Source organism: Dermacentor variabilis, chromosome 9 (assembly GCF_050947875.1).
Source record: "Dermacentor variabilis isolate Ectoservices chromosome 9, ASM5094787v1, whole genome shotgun sequence".
Taxonomy (NCBI): Eukaryota; Metazoa; Arthropoda; class Arachnida; order Ixodida; family Ixodidae; genus Dermacentor; species Dermacentor variabilis.
Genome location: NC_134576.1, coordinates 89,862,061 through 89,879,768, shown reverse-complemented (window position 1 = coordinate 89,879,768; position 17,708 = coordinate 89,862,061). Strand labels below are relative to the sequence as shown.

Below are 17,708 nucleotides of genomic sequence, written 5' to 3'. Positions count from 1 at the left end.
AAAACTATACGAAGATCTTGCGCTTCCCGCTGCTCTGTTGCTCAAATTTTGCACCAAGATCGCAATTTATGGTACAGAACGTTTAATGTGGCACGTGGCACTGCTACTTACCTGCTTTCTATTAAAAAGAATGCCAAGCTCTCTTCGTCTACCTCTCGAAAGTGCACCCACCGACCCAGTGATTAATGGCGACCCATCTCGAAGGCCTGGCTTCGCCGTGCTTCAGACGCCGAAAGTGAACAAAGCCGCCATGTTTGAAACATCAGTCACTGCCAGAGGCGCAGGCGAAGGCAAATTTGCATTTTTGTTCTTGGCAAAAAAAAAAAAGACGTGTTACAGCGTCAAATGCTGCATTGAATCAATACGGACTATGAGGTGCGACCTTTCTGCAAAACATGAGCAAGAACAGAGCAGGGGTGAGCGCGAAATTTCGTTTCCTACAATTGCAAGAGAAAAGTGCACGTCTCTGTGTGCCCGTAGTGACCGTCTCCGTCCGAGTTACAAACCAATCTCGCCCTAACTCAGAAGAGGTCATAGCAAGGTGCCGCTTGTTCTCGGTCATGCAGCAGATCCGTCCGAGTAACAAAAAGCTAATCTCGAAAGTCGTGCTTCCGCTCACTGCAGGTGGCCGAAGGCGACGTCGCGACCACCACTGTTCTGAACGCGCCACCCGCACCGACCACCCGCACCTGCAAGTCGAAAGGCAGGCGTCCCGCGAAAAAGGTCACGTGCAAGCTGACGGGCACAGTGTCGTTGATGCCCACGTGGTTAACGTAAAGCAGCGCCACGCTGGTGGCCGGCAGCGACTTGTTGGCGTCGGTGCTGACGCGCTCGAGTAGCTGCTGTTCCGTGGGCACCCCGACCACCTTGTGGACGCCCAGCTCAGCGAAGGCGCCGCGAGTGAGCGCGGACAGGTAGTTGCTGCTGGGCGCGAAGTACACCTGCGTGTCGTCATCATCATCATCAGCCTAGTTACGCCCACTGCAGGGCAAAGGCCTCTCCCATACTTCTCCAACTACCCGGGTCATGTACTAATTGTGGCCATGTTGTCCCTGCAAACGTCTTAATGTCGTCCGCCCACCTGACTTTCAGCCGCCCCCTGCTACGCTTCCTTTCCCTTGGAATCCAGTCCGTAAACCTTAATGACTATCGGTTATCTTCCCTCCTCATTACATGTCCGGCCCATGCCCCCCCCCCCCCCATTTCATTTTCTTGATTTCAACTAAGATGTCATTTACCCGCGTTTGTTCCCTCACCCAATCTGCTCTTTTCTTATCCCTTAACGTTACACCCATCATTCTTCTTTCCATAGCTCGTTGCGTCGTCCTCAATTTCTGTAGAACCCTTTTCGTAAGCCTCCAGGTTTCTGCCCCATATGTGAGTACTGGTAACACACAGCTGTCATACACTTTCCTCTTGAGGGACAGTGGCAACCTGCTGTTCATGATTTGAGAATGCCTGCCAAACGCACCCCAGCCCATTCTTATTCTTCTGGTTATTTCAGTCTCATGATCCGGATCCGTGGTCACTAACTGCCCTAAGTAGATGTATTCCCTTACCACTTCCAGTGCCTCGCTACCTATCGTAAACTGCTGTTTTCTTCCGAGACTGTTAAACATTACTTTAGTTTTCTGCAGATTAATTTTCAGACCCACCCTTCTGCTTCGCCTCTCCAGGTCAGTGACCATGCATTGCAATTGGCCTCCTGAGTTACTAAGCAAGGCAATATCAGCGAATCGCAAGTTGCTAAGGTATTCTCCATCAACTTTTATCCCCAATACTTCCCACTCCAGGTCTCTGAATACCTCCTGTAAACATGCTGTGAATAGCATTGGAGAGATCGTATCTCCCTGTCTGACGCCTTTCTTTATAGGGATTTTGTTGCTTTCTTCGTGGAGGACTACGGTGGCTGTGGAGCCGCTATAGATATCTTCCAGTATTTTTACATATGGCTCATCTACACCCTGGTTCCGTAATGCCTCCATCACTGCTGAGGTTTCGACTGAATCAAACGCTTTCTCGTAATCAATGAAAGCTATATATAAGGGTTGGTTATATCCTGCACATTTCTCTATCACTTGATTGACAGTGTGAATATGGTCTATTGTTGAGTAGCCTTTACGGAAACCTGCCTGGTCCTTTGGTTGACAGAAGTCTAAGGTGTTCCTGATTCTATTTGTGATTACCTTAGTAAATACTTTGTAGGCAACGGACAGTAAGCTGATCGGTCTATAATTTTTCAAGTCTTTGGCGCCCCCTTTCTTATAGATTAGGATTATGTTAGCGTTCTTCCAAGATTCCGGTACGTTCGAGGTCATGAGGCATTGTGTATATAGGGCGGCCAATCTTTCTAGGACAGTGTTCCCACCATCCTTCAACAAATCTGCTGTTACCTGATCCTCCACAGCTGCCTTCCCCCTTTTCATAGCTCCTAAAGCTTTCATTACTTCTTCTGGCGTTACCTGTGGTATTTCGAATTCCTCTAGGCTATTCTCTCCTCCACTATCGTCGTGGGTGCCACTGGTGCTGTATAAATCTCTATAGAACTCCTCAGCCACTTGAACTATCTCATCCATATTAGTAACGATATTGCCGGCTTTGTCTCTTAACGCACACATCTGATTCTTGCCTATCCCTAGTTTCTTCTTCACTGCTTTTAGGCTTCGTCCGTTCCTGAGAGCCTGTTCAATTCCATCCATATTATAGTTCTTTATGTACGCTGTCTTACGCTTGTTCAATAACTTAGAAAGTTCTGCCAGTTCTATTCTAGCTGTAGGGTTAGAGGCTTTCATACATTGGCGTTTCTTGATCAGATCTTTCATCTCCTGCGATAGCTTACTGGTTTCCTGTCTAACGGCGTTACCACCGACTTCTATTGCGCACTCCTTAATGATGCCCATGAGATTGTCGTTCATTGCTTCAACACTAAGGTCCTCTTCCTGAGTTAAAGCCGAATACCTGTTCTGTAGCTTGATCCGGAATTAATCTAGTTTCCCTCCTACCGCTAACTCATTGAGTGGCTTCTTATGTACCATTTTTATCCGTTCCCTCCTCAAGTCAAGGCTAATTCGAGTTCTTACCATCCTATGGTCACTTCAGCGCACCTTGCCGAGCACGTCTACATCTTGTATGATGCAGGGTTCGCGCAGAGTATGAAGTCGATTTCATTTCTAGTCTCACCATTCGGGCTCCTCCACGTCCACTTTCGGCTAACCCGCTTGTGGAAAAACGTATTCATTATCCGCATATTATTCTGTTCTGCAAACTCTACTAATAACTCTCCTCTGCTATTCCTAGAGCCTATGCCATATTCCCCCACTGACTTGTCTCCAGCCTGCTTCTTGCCTACCCTGGCATTGAAGTCGCCCATCAGTATAGTGTATGTGGTTTTGACTTTACCCATTGCCGATTCCACGTCTTCATAAAAGCTTTCGACTTCCTGGTCATCATGACTGGATGTAGGGGCGTAGACTTGTACTACTTCCAATTTGTACCTCTTATTAAGTTTCACAACAAGACCTGCCACCCACTCGTTAATGCTATAGAATTCCTGTATGTTACCAGCTATTTCCTTATTAATCAGGAATCCGACTCCTAGTTCTCGTCTCTCCGCTAAGCCCCGGTAGCACAGTACGTGCCCGCTTTTTAGCACTGTATATGTTTCTTTTATCCTCCTAACCTCACTGAGCCCTATTATATCCCATTTACTACCCTCTAATTCCTCCAATAACACTGCTAGACTCGCCTCACTAGATAACGTTCTAACGTTAAACGTTGCCAGGTTCAGATTCCAATGGCGGCCTTTCCGGAGCCAGGTATTCTCAGCACCCTCTGCTGCGTCGCAGGTCTGACCGCAGCCGTCGTCAGTTGCTTCGCGGCTGCTGGAGACTGAGGGCCGGGGTTTGATTGTTGTATTCATATAGGAGGTTGTGGCCAAGTACTGCACCAGGGTGGTCAATCCTGCTCTGGTGACAGAGTGCGTTACCGGTTCTGGTCACCGGGATCAGGCCGCACTCCAGGCCTGTTTGCGCAATTTTCTCAACACACGTTCTTTTATTTTTTTATTTTCCGGTGGAGAATTGCGGACCTGCGTGTAAAGGCGGCCAATTAGAGACAGAGCGCTCTGTGACAGAGCCATGGTGGGGGCTGTGTGCAGGGAAGTCACCACGCTGAGAGATGAACTGATTCCCTGAAAATCTGGTGAAGTGGCTTTCCCCCCTCCATGCTTCTACAATTGTTAAAGGGGTGCTGAAGTGATATTTGGATTACCTTCCCTTTGTGTCAGAGAAACTCCGAACCCTGTAGACGATAAGAAATTTATTTTTTAATTATTATATTGATAAATTTGCAAACTAATTTACAGTAATACTAGTTTTGCGATCCTGCCGTTTTGGTATTGATCAGAGGGATGTCCTTTGACGTCACGACATACTCTCTCTCTCTGTGCCTGCCATCGCTACAGTTTCTACACGCGAGCGTGTTCGAAAGAAGAAAAATATACTCGCAGCAGCCTTTTCTTATAATTCAAATTAAAATCTCCTGTTATAGGTGGCATAACCGTCATATTCTTCATGTGCAAAGTCATCATGCTTAGCCTTAGTGCCGCAGGATGTCAGCAGTGCTTTGATCCGCGTCACGACGTCGCGTTAATTTTCGCAACAACTTCGTGAATGCGTGTCAACTGCACATGTAACCTCCTAATCTTGAAACTCGTTCAGCATCTCCCAGCGCGAATACTCCTTAAAGCAACGCTTTCTTTGCCTTTTCCTTCCACCTTGCGGGTGCTATATTGCCATGTGGACAACCTGGTCCAATGTTATCTGGCAGTGGACGTGTGCCCGAATAGACGACTGGCTGCTGGATGGTGTCTTGCCGAGTGTACAACTAGTCATGGCCACTAGGTATGTGACCACTCTTGGGCGATACCTGGGAATATTTAGTAAAGCAATGAACGGGGCTAGTTAGTGGACGATCATGATTGCATTGCGCTTAGTGTTGCAACTTTCCTCCAACTAGCCCCGTTCATTGATTCACTAAATGTTGTCTCTTGCACATCGTGCTTCAACATGCCTAACCTCCCCCCGGTTCATCGTATTGCGCCACGTGCGTCCGCGTCTTGTTCCTTATGTTCGTCAGTGCAACACTAAGCGCAATAGAATCATGACCTGGGAATATGCCCGGAATTTCTCGGAATGTGCCACTGGGACACGAGGAGTGCAGTAGCTAGCCTGAAATGTATTCAGATGAGAGCCGCACTTCTCTGCACAGCCGCCTCTCATCAGCGTGCTTCTTTCCAGACGTATCACACATCGCCTTCGTCATCGGGACACACAAAGCTAGGCCGACGAGACTGTGCTCGTGTCAACTGCTACTGCTGCAACCTCGCTAAGCCAGACAAGTGATGCCCAACTTGAGATTCCAACAATGCGACAGATCTGCGGCTTTGAAACAGTAGCGAAGCAAACGGAGTTGCACTAGAAGTACCTTTATGTGAGCGTAGAACTTTCGAAAGTATACTTTCACACCACTGGCTACCTATGGGTGAAATTTGTGGGCTCGTTACAAGTAAGCTAAATGGGCTTCTAGCGCAAGCACTTTCCTTCACAATATGCCTTGACAGCCGCACATTCGCGCGTTTTTACGAAATCTGAACTGGCAGGCTAACCATCTCGAGTCTTACGTTGGCCTGTAGTACAGCCAGTAATGCCCAAATGACGACTGCAACCTTACACCTGAATGGATGCAGCCGTGTAGTTTCTTGGAGCATTCAACCTGGTCGGAAACTTCATGTGTAAAGCTTTTTTTATTCTATCAAATATGTTCTAACCTCACATGAAATCCATTATTCGAGAAAGTCAAATATCGTTTGTTCAGTTAGAAAAAAAAAACAGGCTATAAAAGGTTAAAGCAGGTTAAAGGCTATAGGATATTAAGAAGATAAGTGACATGTTCTCGAACTTCACTAATTTTGCACCTGAATGAACGCAAATTAAAATCTGCGGTCATAGGTGCCACAACCGCGATATGATTATGACGCACGCCGTAGTAGGGGGGCTCTGGAATAATTTCGAGCACCTGGGGTTCTTTAACGGGCACGTAGTGCGCGGCAGACGGGCGTTAATTGCATTTCGCTTCCATCGAAATACGGTTGGCGTTGCCGGGATCTGAGCCCTCGACCTCGTGCTTAACACCGCAACTCCGATACCACTAAGCCACCGCGGCGGGTGAATTGACGCAGCCGCGAAGTTTCATGGGGTGTTCGCCCTGGGCGGAAGCCTCATGTACAAAACATTTTTTAATCAGATATTGTCACACAAAACTATATCCAAGTACAACTCAAACGTGTTTCGTCGGTTGAAAACTCGGGTGTTACTAAGGTAAAGGAGGCTAAAAGCTAAGAGATTAAAAGGGCAGATCCAGAAACTCTGCTACAACCTCCTATGGCTGTTATTTTGGCAGCTGAATGGGATACATGTGACTTTCTTGGAGCGTTCTTCCTCTTTGGAAACTCCGTGTGTAGGGGACTGTTTTCTGTGCCAGGCACATAGTTTAACAGGTCGACTAGTTTTTTTGTCGGATGGCTGTACGTGACGTCAGAATGAAGACTTCTCTCGCTTAAGCGTCCCGTTCATATTTAAGCGTCGTTTCCGGCAAAAATTACTAGCGGGAAATATGGCGCTGCGATCGTACAGCTATGCTAAGAGAATGGCGGTCAGTGCTTGAATTTGTCTAATCTTCATGATTGCTGCTTCAAGCATTCTTGCGACGCCGTCTATTACGCTTTACCTTTCCAGATATTCAAGCACTCATACTTTTCTAAACATTCCAAGGAAATTGTATCATTTATAACGCATTACGTTGCCGAAAATGATCAGTTCACGAAGTCGCAAAGCCACCTAGAGCAGGAACGAAGTTTAAACGATCCGTGTGTTCTCCATCATTCCCATGGTCGAACGAACCGCCACTCTTATAGAACCCGTAGACATTGAAATCATAATTTTCTCCGGCACTTCCTGTAGGAAGTTCTATTCAGTTAGGAGCTCAAATACGCTGTGTCACGAAATAGCGATGACGGGTCTAGAATGGAAATAATTTCATTATAATCGCCGCGATAATTCGTTCCGCCCTTCTCAGTCACGACAGTGCGGAGCCCAATGATAAGTTGCAGGTATACCGTTAACCCAGCACCCACTCGTATCCTTCTTAACGTAACTTGTCTTCCCGAAACAGAATCTCAAGACGTAATACAAGGTACACTCGCATACCAAGTTTCCAGGCCCGGTGTCCTCGATAAACGAGGCACCCTGTTTATAATATGCGAACATAGGGCGGGCAGGTTTCGATCGACGAGTGCCGGGAAAGCTCGGACCTCGGCGGGTCAATCCGACTCACCGTGTTTATGTGAGCCAAGTCGCCCTGCGTGTTCCAGAAGGCCCTGTACCCTATGGGGCGGTACACGGTGGCGCCCCATTGCACGTGGGGCTCCCTGACGACCGAGTCCTCCTGGATGCCCAGGAGCATGGCCACCATGAACACCACCTCGATCACGGTGAACACGTAGTGGCGGCATATGCGCTTCAAGTACACGTTCTTCCACAGGATCACGAACAGCTGTCGGCACCACAGCAGCGGAACCGTGCGCATGGACCGCGCCCCAGCGCGGCTCGCGTAGTCGCCGCCAGAAGGACCTGTGTGCAACCGTTAGTGAGTCATAGAGCGCCCGGTATTCTCTCTATTCGCAATGGCGTGTGCATGAACCGGGTTGCCGGTAAAGTTACCGGGCGTGAGTAGCGACACCTTGTGACGCTTCGTCTAACCAAAATGCCTTACGGACACGTCTTCGCGTGCCACGAGCGTTCTTACCGAAAAAATAGGTGTCTAAAAGGGCAAGTCGTTCACGATCATGGCGCTGCCGAACACTTGCGCCATGCAGCGAAGTAAAAAGCAATTTGGTTAGTGCAGTCAGAGCTAGATCTGTGTTTATTTGCTTGTTTGCTTGTTTGTTCGTTTGCTTGTTTGTTTGTATGCTTGTTTGTTTGCTTGTTTCTTTGCTTGCTTGTTTGCTTGTTTGTTTGTTTGCTCTCTGTTCGTTTGTTTGTTTGTTTGTTTGTTTGTTTGTTTGTTTGTTTGTTTGTTTGTTTGTTTGTTTGTTTGTTTGTTTGTTTGTTTGTTTGTTTGTTTGTTTGTTTGTTTGTTTGTTTGTTTGTTTGTTTGTTTGTTTGTTTGTTCGTTCGTTCGTTCGTTCGTTCGTTTGATTGTTTTATTGTTTGTTTGTTTGTTTGTTTGTTTGTTTGTTTGTTTGTTTGTTTGTTTGTTTGTTTGTTTGCTTGTTTGTTTGTTTGTTTGAGCTCTGCCAAGCCAGGCGACCCTAAAAACCCGGCCACTCACGTTCGCGCCTCCTGCCATCCGATAATATGCAATAAGCAAGAAGTGAGCGGCCGAACTAAAACTATCTATACTGTTGCAGGACGCAATGCGTAGTCATAATGATCCCTTTTCGATGGGCCGCAGCTGCTGGATGCATGTCGCACTGACCGACCCAATTCACGGGAACGCGTCCTTGCTTCCGACAGCACTATAGGGAGTGTGGGGTGGGGGAGGGGAAGGTGACATTAATTTTACAATTTCTCAAGATCTTTCCACTGCCGAATCGGTCACTACGCTTTACAGGCATGACTTCATCTCGAGTTCGGACCTGAAATATACAGCTAAGGTTCTTCGAAAATCTTCCGTAGTGTGTTAGTTTTAACAACTTGTTCAAACAGTACAGCACCGGGTGCAGAACGAGCTTGTATCAATGCCGCCTTCGTGCGGCGGCGCCACGAACAAAATGGCACATGTCGGGAAGGCAGGGCGCAGCAGGCGCTGCCGCCAGCAACGTTGATTTCATAAGTTCCTTTTTCAGGCTTGTAGCGCGGCTCAGAAAGAGCAAAAAGGATGGTGGAAAGGGCAATGAAAAGGAACGGAGAACAGCGTGAGCGCTCATTCTGTACTGCATTCTCTTTCATTACCTCTTCCACCTTCCTTTTTGCTCGTTCTGAGCTGCGCTACAAGCCTAAAAAAGTAAGGACATACCAACTCGCCCGAACTGCCAAGCTTTTGACCTTCATAAGTTCCGTCGTTGCCTTGGTTTCTTTTCTGTATTGCGTTGCAGAAATGCCACGTGAAACAAATCTGATTAAACATTCGGCATTTTCTTTTCATCTTCTTTTTTCGTCGTTCTTCATCGTGGCATCACCAGATAGAACGGCGGAAAGACAGTATACGCGCGGTCTGTGGGCAACAGTACGCCCAAAGATCAGCAATTGAAACCCGATACTCGAAGCTCACAGTCGCCGGCACTTTTTGCACCGAGTGCAAGCGCTGGGGACACCGAGCTGATCCATCTTGGTGCACAGTGAAAGCGAGAACCTCTGTGTCGCATTGTGACTTCATTTGGTCCCATGGCAATCACCTGGTACTCACATGTGGCGAAAGAAAAGAAAGGGTGGCAGCCGCGAGCTCCAAGTATTGCGTTTCAATCACTGAGCACTGTACATTTCCGACGCAACTTTGCGATGATTTAGTAGTTCTAACATTAATAAAGGAGCCGTTCATGCGCAAGAGCTTGGCGTCTCATAGGAATTGCCTGTCTTTGCCTCCTCAGCTGTAACGGCTGAGAAGCTTGGGCTACGAATGCAAACACTCAAATTTGTAGTCAACATTTTACCGCCTTATCAGCGCATCAGTCTTCCTTTTATGATTTACTTTCATTCCTCGCGCTTCCCAACTCTAGTTGCATCCGGCACACGCCTGTTTCCTGCGCAACGACAGCGAACGCAAAGGCACCGGCGTGTTCACACTTGCCGTCACCGTCGGCTGTCGTCGCGCTGTGTGAAATGGGCCATGACTGATGATCGGGTTCGTTTCTGAGACATTAACGATGACGAAGCGTTTGCAAAGGTAAAAATAATCAGAGCCGACAGAGAACGGGAACTTACCGACGCATGTGTGATCGGCAAAGCAGCTCAAGAAAAAAAACAATTCATCGACGGTTGCGATACTCCTTAAAGCGAATTTTGAGTGCAGCTGTTTAGGCGTTTCGAATTCGCGATACACTGAGACAAAGAATTTGATTCTGAACGACAGGTAGCCATCAGCGGTGGCGCTGAGTCTCTGCTCAGGCAGCTCGTTTGGCAGCAGCGGCCGACGAAGCATTTCCACCGGTCGCGTCGGTCACTGTTCAGAAAGAAAGCGTCAACGCGGGAACGCGTGGCAGACGCGAAGCGCACTCTCTAGCGGCGTCAACTCAGCAGGCGAAGTAGCGCATGCGCAGTGTATGCAAATCCCATGCCAGCGAACGCAGGCATGCGGCCACGCCAGTGGAAAAAGAAAGGAAGGATGCATACCGCAACGCGATTGAAGCCAACCTGCTGGTGGCACAACAGGTGATCGCACGTCGAAGTGCGCTGTTGGTTTTACTGTTCCCACTCCACGGCACCCCCTGCCGTGGAGCGGCCCAGCGCGCCATCTCAGGGCCGTGGGGGCCGTGTCTCAGGGCTGTGCTACCACGACCACAGGGCCGCGGAACAAACGCACACCGAATAAAAACTACTGGCATACACCAAATCTCCAATCTTGCTTCGTGACCTCGACGAAAGAGGTCACGTGTTGGGCCTGTGGTTTCACGGAGCGTTCGCTTGCCAAGGCTGGCTGCTTGACGTAATGCTACCTCCCATATTTTGCCTTCCTCCATGCTACCGTCACTCCACTTTTTTCCTCACCCTTTCGCCATACCCTCCTCCGCTTTCCGGCTCATAATTCCGTTGCACCCTCCTCCTCCTCTCGGCTTTCCTCCTCGCTCCTCTTCGGCATCCCTGTTTTTTTTTTCGTCCCGCGCTGTGGCCGCGTTCGCTCCCACCTTTGGCTTTGCTCGTTCGCTCGCTTACAGGGGCCGCCCACGTTCGCCGCAGAAAGGGGTACGTCTCGTTTCTATATTTATTTCTTGTCCTTAAGTTAAGAGCGCCACTCTTAAGCGCCTATTCCAACATTGAGCGTCGGCGTAACAGAGCAAACAAGCGCAGCGAAGGATGAAGGAGCGAACGTGGAGAGCAGCGGCGCATCAACGACGGCGATAGCGAAGAGAACGCGAAGAGGGTGCAGCACAAGGAGGAGGGTGCAGCGGAACCATGAAGCGGAAGGAGAAGGAGGGTATGACGAAAGCGTGAATAGAAAAGCATACTGCCGCTCAACACGGCCTCTGCGGCAACGATCGCTAGGAGATGGCGCCAGAGTAGCACGCCGTCGTCTCTTCACCGTTTGCATTCGAAGAGCGCATCCACCGATAGCACATATGAAAACAAAGCGCTGCATGAGCAGAGGTCTGTCCGCGGCTGCAGCTGTGAATCGCGCTCATGCGTCACACACGCGCTGCTCCTCGCGATCTCGTGATTATCGAGGCAGTCGCGCCTCACTTCGCTCCGTTTACAATGTGCCGCACGGGTCAGATTGTCCGCGCCAGCCAATGTATCGCGAAAGGAAAGCACCTAGAGATTTCGCATTAGGGGTTGTCGTAATCTTCGGTGAATTTCCTTTGCTCCAGAAATAAATGGTAAAGCCTGGGCCGTACCCGAAGGCGGTACAATGCCTCGCAGCATGGGCGCCGTCTAGGGGGGGGGGGTGCGGAGGGGGGGGGGAGAGCTCCGGGACCCCAGCGCTCGTCGCATGCTTCAGGGGACGCTTCCAGGTCTGTTTGTTTAGCTTTTGTGCCATGAACCTATTCTTGCAGCACGTTTACACCCTCGTGTAAACTAAAACCATCACTTTTCTTGGCTTTGCTCTGAAGCAAGTTTCTGGCGCGTAATGTACCTGCGCTCGCACTGTGTTTATGCGGTGCGAGCAAAGCCGGGATATTGAAACGTGCTATGCCTATTACATTGCTTTTCGCGTTTCGTGCGTGGTCAGAGCGGCGCTTCGGCCGTGTTATCGAGGGGCTTTTGTTGTCAATGTGATCAGCCGGGCTTGAGAAACGGAAAAGCGTGATATAGACAGGAAGGAAAAGCTGCAAACCCGCGAAACTTGCTGTTGGTGCTCCTTCTTTACCATTATCAAGGTGATGCGCTCTCCCTTCGGGTTTGCGACAGGCAATGAAGTTGCTTTCAGTCAGCTTACTTGAGGGTGCTGTTTTATGGGAGGGAAGGGGATGCGGGGGGGAGCGCCGTCACGGGGTGTTTTTCATATATTGTGAGGTTTGTTTGCTATTCGGAAAAGATTGTACGCAATTTGTACGTCGCTGAAAACACAGCAGTTAGATGTCATTTGGGGCTGCCTGTGATTGCCTACAAATGCCTCATTGACACTTTGATGATTAGAACAGTACTTTTTGAACTAAATAATTCATTGCAATTGTGTAATAAAATTTTAGGAACGAAATAATTACTGGCGGCTACTCCACTTTACTCTAAACAATACGCGCTAGGTTTTCTTCGACTAACACAACTGCTCTTTCTTTAGGTATTGGTGCATGATAGTTGGCAGACACTGTATAATTCACCCAGTAACCGAAATAAGGCAAAGCCGGATTCACTCGAAATCATAATCAACAGCAGTCGTGCGCAGCAGCGCTTATACTCGCACTCACATAAAAAAAAAAGAGACAGCGAGAGATGCTGCACTTTCTCCGCAAAGGCGAAGCTGTATTAGTGATAGCGACAATTACAGGACGGAAGATTACACCCCCGAGAGACGTCCGACATTCTTCGTGGTAGGAGTAAACTCAGGCTGTTAAATTCAACTGTCTCCTGCTTGAAGTCTTGTCAATTTTCATATAAGGCCATCACTTCAGTGAAGAATTCTTCGAGGTCACACAGTTTCTTCAAGAGCAAGATATATATATATATATATATATATATATATATATATGCATAGGGTGTTTCAACGAACACTATCAAAAATCTGTAAAAGTCGGCTGTGACAGATATCACAATTCTAGTTCATGAGCTCGTCTTCTCGAAGCGGCGCACACTATTTGCACAAAAACTTGAGATGCAAATACACTAATTAATAAAAGCTCGCTAATTAAGTGTTTAACCAATTACATTATGGCCCATATTGCAAGTTACAAATTATAGCCGTAGAGTTCGCAAGGCGGATCCACTTAGAACGAATTTTCAAGGTGACACCAATTTTGATATATAAGTTCCCGAACTTTGAGGAGAAATGCATTGGCGTTCCAGTTAATTTGTTAAAAAAGAACGTCGTTTCATGCACTGAAGCACACAACTAACTGGAACGCCCATGCATTTCTCCGCAAAGTTCTGGAATTTATATGTAGAAACTGGGGTCGTCCTGATATTTCCTGCCAATTGGATCCGCCTTGCGAAGTCCACTGCTAGAATTTCTAAATTGCACTATGGGTTGTAAGATAATTCGCCATAAAGTTAGTTAGGTAATTCTTGTTAATTACTAAATTTTGCGTTTCAATATTTTGTTCAAGTAGCGTCCGCCACTTCGAGTAACCGGCTTATAAACTAGAGTTGAGCTATCTGTAACAGGCAACCTTTAAAAAAATTTGAAAGTGTTCGCTGCAACACTGTATATATATCTATATATATATATATATAATTATTGGTTGAGCACCCCCAAGTATGATACCCCGGTTTGTAAGCACCTTCAGAAACCACCGATCGAGTTATGTACGATACGTCTCATGTAGTCCTTTTCCCGGGTTGCAAAGAAAGCCCACGAAATGTGAAAAAGAACCATGTGACGTAGCGCTTGCGCAGTGGTATCGTGCTGCTCTCAAGCGTGCGCGTTCGGTGAACAAGGTCGGCTCACGTCGGATGACGGAGCCAATGCATGCAGCTGGCCAAGAGAGCGAGAGAGAGAGAGAACTTTAATGAGCACCAGCAGTTCAGTCGGCTGGGCCTAGGCCTCCAACGATGAGACGTCGAGGTCTTCCCTCTTCGCCGCTTCGTAGGCCTGCTGGGTCGCCCACAGTTGGTCGTCGAGATGGGAGCTGCGCAGGGCGGCGTGCCATCTCGACGAGAGGGTCACGGGATTAAGGCCTGGGTATTGATGTTTGCTCTCCCATAGCATGTGGGGGAGTGTTGCTGATTCAGTTTTACAGACCTTGCACGTCTGGCTCGGGTAGATGTCGGGGTATATAGTGTGATAGCGTGTGAGGGAGGGATATGTATTCGTCTGTAAGAGGCGAAGGGTGGTAGCGGGAGAGAGAAAAACTTATTTTTGCGCCAGCGCCCGGCGCTCAACCCTGGTCGGTCAGTTACCAGTCCTCACCCAACACGTCTCTGGCGTGCTGGATAAGCAGCAGCAGGAGAATGTTAGTTGCATGGGGTGGTGGAGTGAGCCAGTCCGTCCATGACCGTGGCTTGATGTTAGTGGGAATGGTGGAAAGGGTTGAGTGCAGTTTGGGTTGAGTGTGAGGGCAATGCCATAGACAATGCTCTAGGGACGGATATTCCATGCAGTTCGGGCATTTTGGTGGCCCAGGTAGGCCTTGAATATAGTGACGGAAAAGAGTAGTCACTATTAAGTTTGTTTGAAGTCTTCGGAGAATATCGCTGTCTTCTCGCGAGAGGTTAGTAGGAGGAGTAATAAAGGCGACGGCATTGGCGTGAAGTTCCTTTAAAAGTGATGTGCGCTCCTTGTGCAAAGTCTTTCTGTGTTCCCTTGGGTCGGCCATAGTCACGGGGGACCCGGAAAACTAGCTACGCGGGTGAGCTTACGAGTTCGGGAGTTCCCCCCATGCCTTGGTGCCCAGGTATCCACTGCAAGATAACACAGAGCGAAGGGTGTACATCCAAGTGACATTGAAGTAGGTTGTGTATATGCTCATGTAGCATGTTGTCGCGAAACATGCGGCATGCATCTTGGCTATCGGTGCAAATAAAGATGCGTTGGGTAGGATGATGAGGCCGGGTGACTGCTTCGAGAATAGCGAGAGCCTCTGCGTCAGATGGGTCGGGGACTCCTACGTGCGCGTTCACATGCTCGTAGTCAGGGCCGACTACTGCAGTCAGACATCTACCCTCCGAGTGACTAGCGTCCGTATAGTAATACATAGTGTCTGGTAGTGGGTTTTACCAATTTACTCGTTTGACTAACGGTTAGCGGCGAGCTTCGTGCTTGTGCGGCTGCATATGTTGTGGTATGGGTAGGACTGTGAATCTGGGTAGTGAGTCCCACGGTTGTGAATACAGCGGTGTAAAAGAGGGCAGGGCACCTGTCTGGTATCCTTGATGTTAGAGCAGTTTGCGCCCTTGTGGGGATGTTTGAAGCCTTTGAATTCGCGCTTGTCTGCAAATTGTAACGCGTTCATCAAGTGTGTTGAAAAGCCCAGTGGCGGCCACAACGTCGTTTGCGGCAAATCGAGGTACTCCTGAAGCTAATCTGGTATATTTGCGGAGCGCCGTTTCTAATTTGGAGTGCTGGGTCTTGGTGAGAGATTGATGTGGAAGTTGGTAGAGCACACGGGAGTAGACAATCGCCTCAATAATCCTTCGAAGTTCTTGCTCCTTTAGTCCTCTGTGTTTACGTGTTACTCTAGATAGCATGTCGTATATCTGGTTTAGTTGTCGGATTGTTTTTTCTAACCACACTTCAGCTCTTCCGTCATCCTGAAGGACGAAGCCCAGTATTTTGATGTTAGATCGGCGAGGTATTTGAGTGTGTTCGATATAGAGACTGATGCTTTGGCGCTGCTCTTCCGCGCGGCGGCCTATTTGATTAGTTACCACTATGTTCTCAGATTTTGTTGCAGAGCACTTAAGCCCAACACCGCTAATAGAGCTGCCGAGGAGATAAAGAACGCCCTGCCGCATCCCCGTCGGCAGTCACGATGCAGCCGACCTTGTTCACCGAACGCACGCCTGAGAGCAGCACGATAGCACTGCACAGCCGCTCCGTCACGTGGCTCTGTTTTTCATATCGCGGGCTTTCTTTGCAACCCGGAAAAAGGCACTACGTGAGACCTATCGTACAGGAAATAACTGGATCAATCGTTTCTGAAGGCGCTCTACAAATCTGTATATAATACTTGGGGTCCTTAGCCAATAATTGAATAGTTGGCTAATTAAACCTAATTATGATTAGTGAGTTACGGGGAAAGAAATTGCCTGAGTAACTATTGGTCAGTGCGAATAGTATGCGTTCGGTTCAATTCGCTTCCGACGCGCCTTTCACACTTAAAATGTTGGCTCAAGTTACGCGGGACACCTTGTATATGCATATATATGGGGTTCCGAAAGCTGGTAGGGCCCAAGCACCCCCCCCCCCCCTCCGCCCGGAAGAATGAAAACTTTCCACCTATCTCTCCCAGCATCCTCGTAGCGTTCTACTATGAGGCAATAACTGGGGAATGAGAGCCGACCCCGGAGGCGGGGGTGCAGTAACTGTCCCAAAGCGTTAGCTGCCACTACAAGCGAATGGGACAAACTGAAACGCTCCCACTACTCATGACGCAAGGACACAATTCACTAATTCTAGCGGCCTAATGGAAGCTGGAGGGCACACACCTGTCCTAGACCGTGCTATGCGGGACGTGACGTATACGTGCCAGTCGCGTGAAAGAAGTGCAATACAGGTCGAACGCCTCTAAAATACAGGTCACTTCATTGTAAAGGTCACGCAGCTCGCTGCTCACACAAGCACAGGGACAGGGTTATTCTTTTGTTATACAGGTCATCCTTTCTAGAGGCGTTCGTTGCAGAGGTGCTGGACTGCAGGCTGACGTCGGCCTGAGAGAAGCATGCGTACGGTTTGAACGTCACGCTGACTCAAATACACCAAACGCATAGAGAAAGGGATTGAACAAGAGCGGACACTCGGCGAAAATTGGAAACAGGAAACACGTCTCACTATAGTATTAATATTAACTTCGACGAATTGGGGCCGCGAGCATCGAAATAAAGAAGAATGTGAAATGAGATTAACAGAAATTGTTTTATTTTTTTTTTATTCTTTCCCGGAAAAATTAAAAATATATGCGTATAAATTAAATTAAACTTTGCGGCTTACTTCCGTTGCCTAGCGACAGGCGAACCGGCGAATGACGAGCCAGATGTTTGCGTCGACACACCGCCGAAGCGAGAAAGACCGGCCGCGCATCTGAGCGTTGGACTGTTCGGGCACCCCGTCTGCCTGTTTTTATATTTTGGGATTTAGCCTGGTTTGGTGGCCTCCCGGCGAATTATTGCGTTCATTCGTAACCTCGTCATGGCAGCACTGCACTATTGGACGACGGCAAGGTGAGAAACTTTGTTCGACAGTCTGTGACGCACTTCAAGCAATTAGGCTTACTGCCCGGCACCTAGGCTAGACTTGTGACGCAGTTAACGAAAAACAGCGTGGCCGTCGTGGAGCAGTTAAGTTGAATTAAGGAATCGTACTGGGAGATGTTTGCAACGCTTCCTGTAAGCCCCGATATTATATTAACCAATTTCGGTAGTTTTTGGGCACGCTAGTCGCACATGGTGCTGTGACGCAGTTTCACGTGTACTGAATTTTACTGCGACAAGTTTTGGCGCTTTCCCTGACTGCCAACATTATTGAAACTAATTTCATTACTTTTTGGGCTACCTTTCGAGCGCAGTGGGCGCGCCTGGCGCTGTCACTCGGTTAGCGAAAATCAGCTCGGCCGCCGTGCGCGGTTTCGCGCTTTAATGCATTGACACGTTCATGGCGCTTTTCTTTCTCTGACGCCCAACATT

The 17,708-nt window shown here is 48.4% G+C and overlaps 1 protein-coding gene across 1 annotated transcript in view; it reads right to left on the bottom strand.

Moving 5' to 3' along the window:
* Positions 1–17,708, bottom strand: part of LOC142557111 (phospholipid-transporting ATPase ABCA3-like) — a 103,850-nt gene that overhangs the window by 73,939 nt on the left and 12,203 nt on the right. Inside the window, exons 2-3 of the mRNA XM_075668725.1 lie at positions 7,393–7,688; positions 690–941 (exon numbers count right to left, since the gene is read on the bottom strand). Of these exons, the coding sequence (XP_075524840.1) occupies positions 690–941; positions 7,393–7,688 (548 nt within the window). The remainder of the gene's footprint in view (positions 1–689; positions 942–7,392; positions 7,689–17,708) is intronic.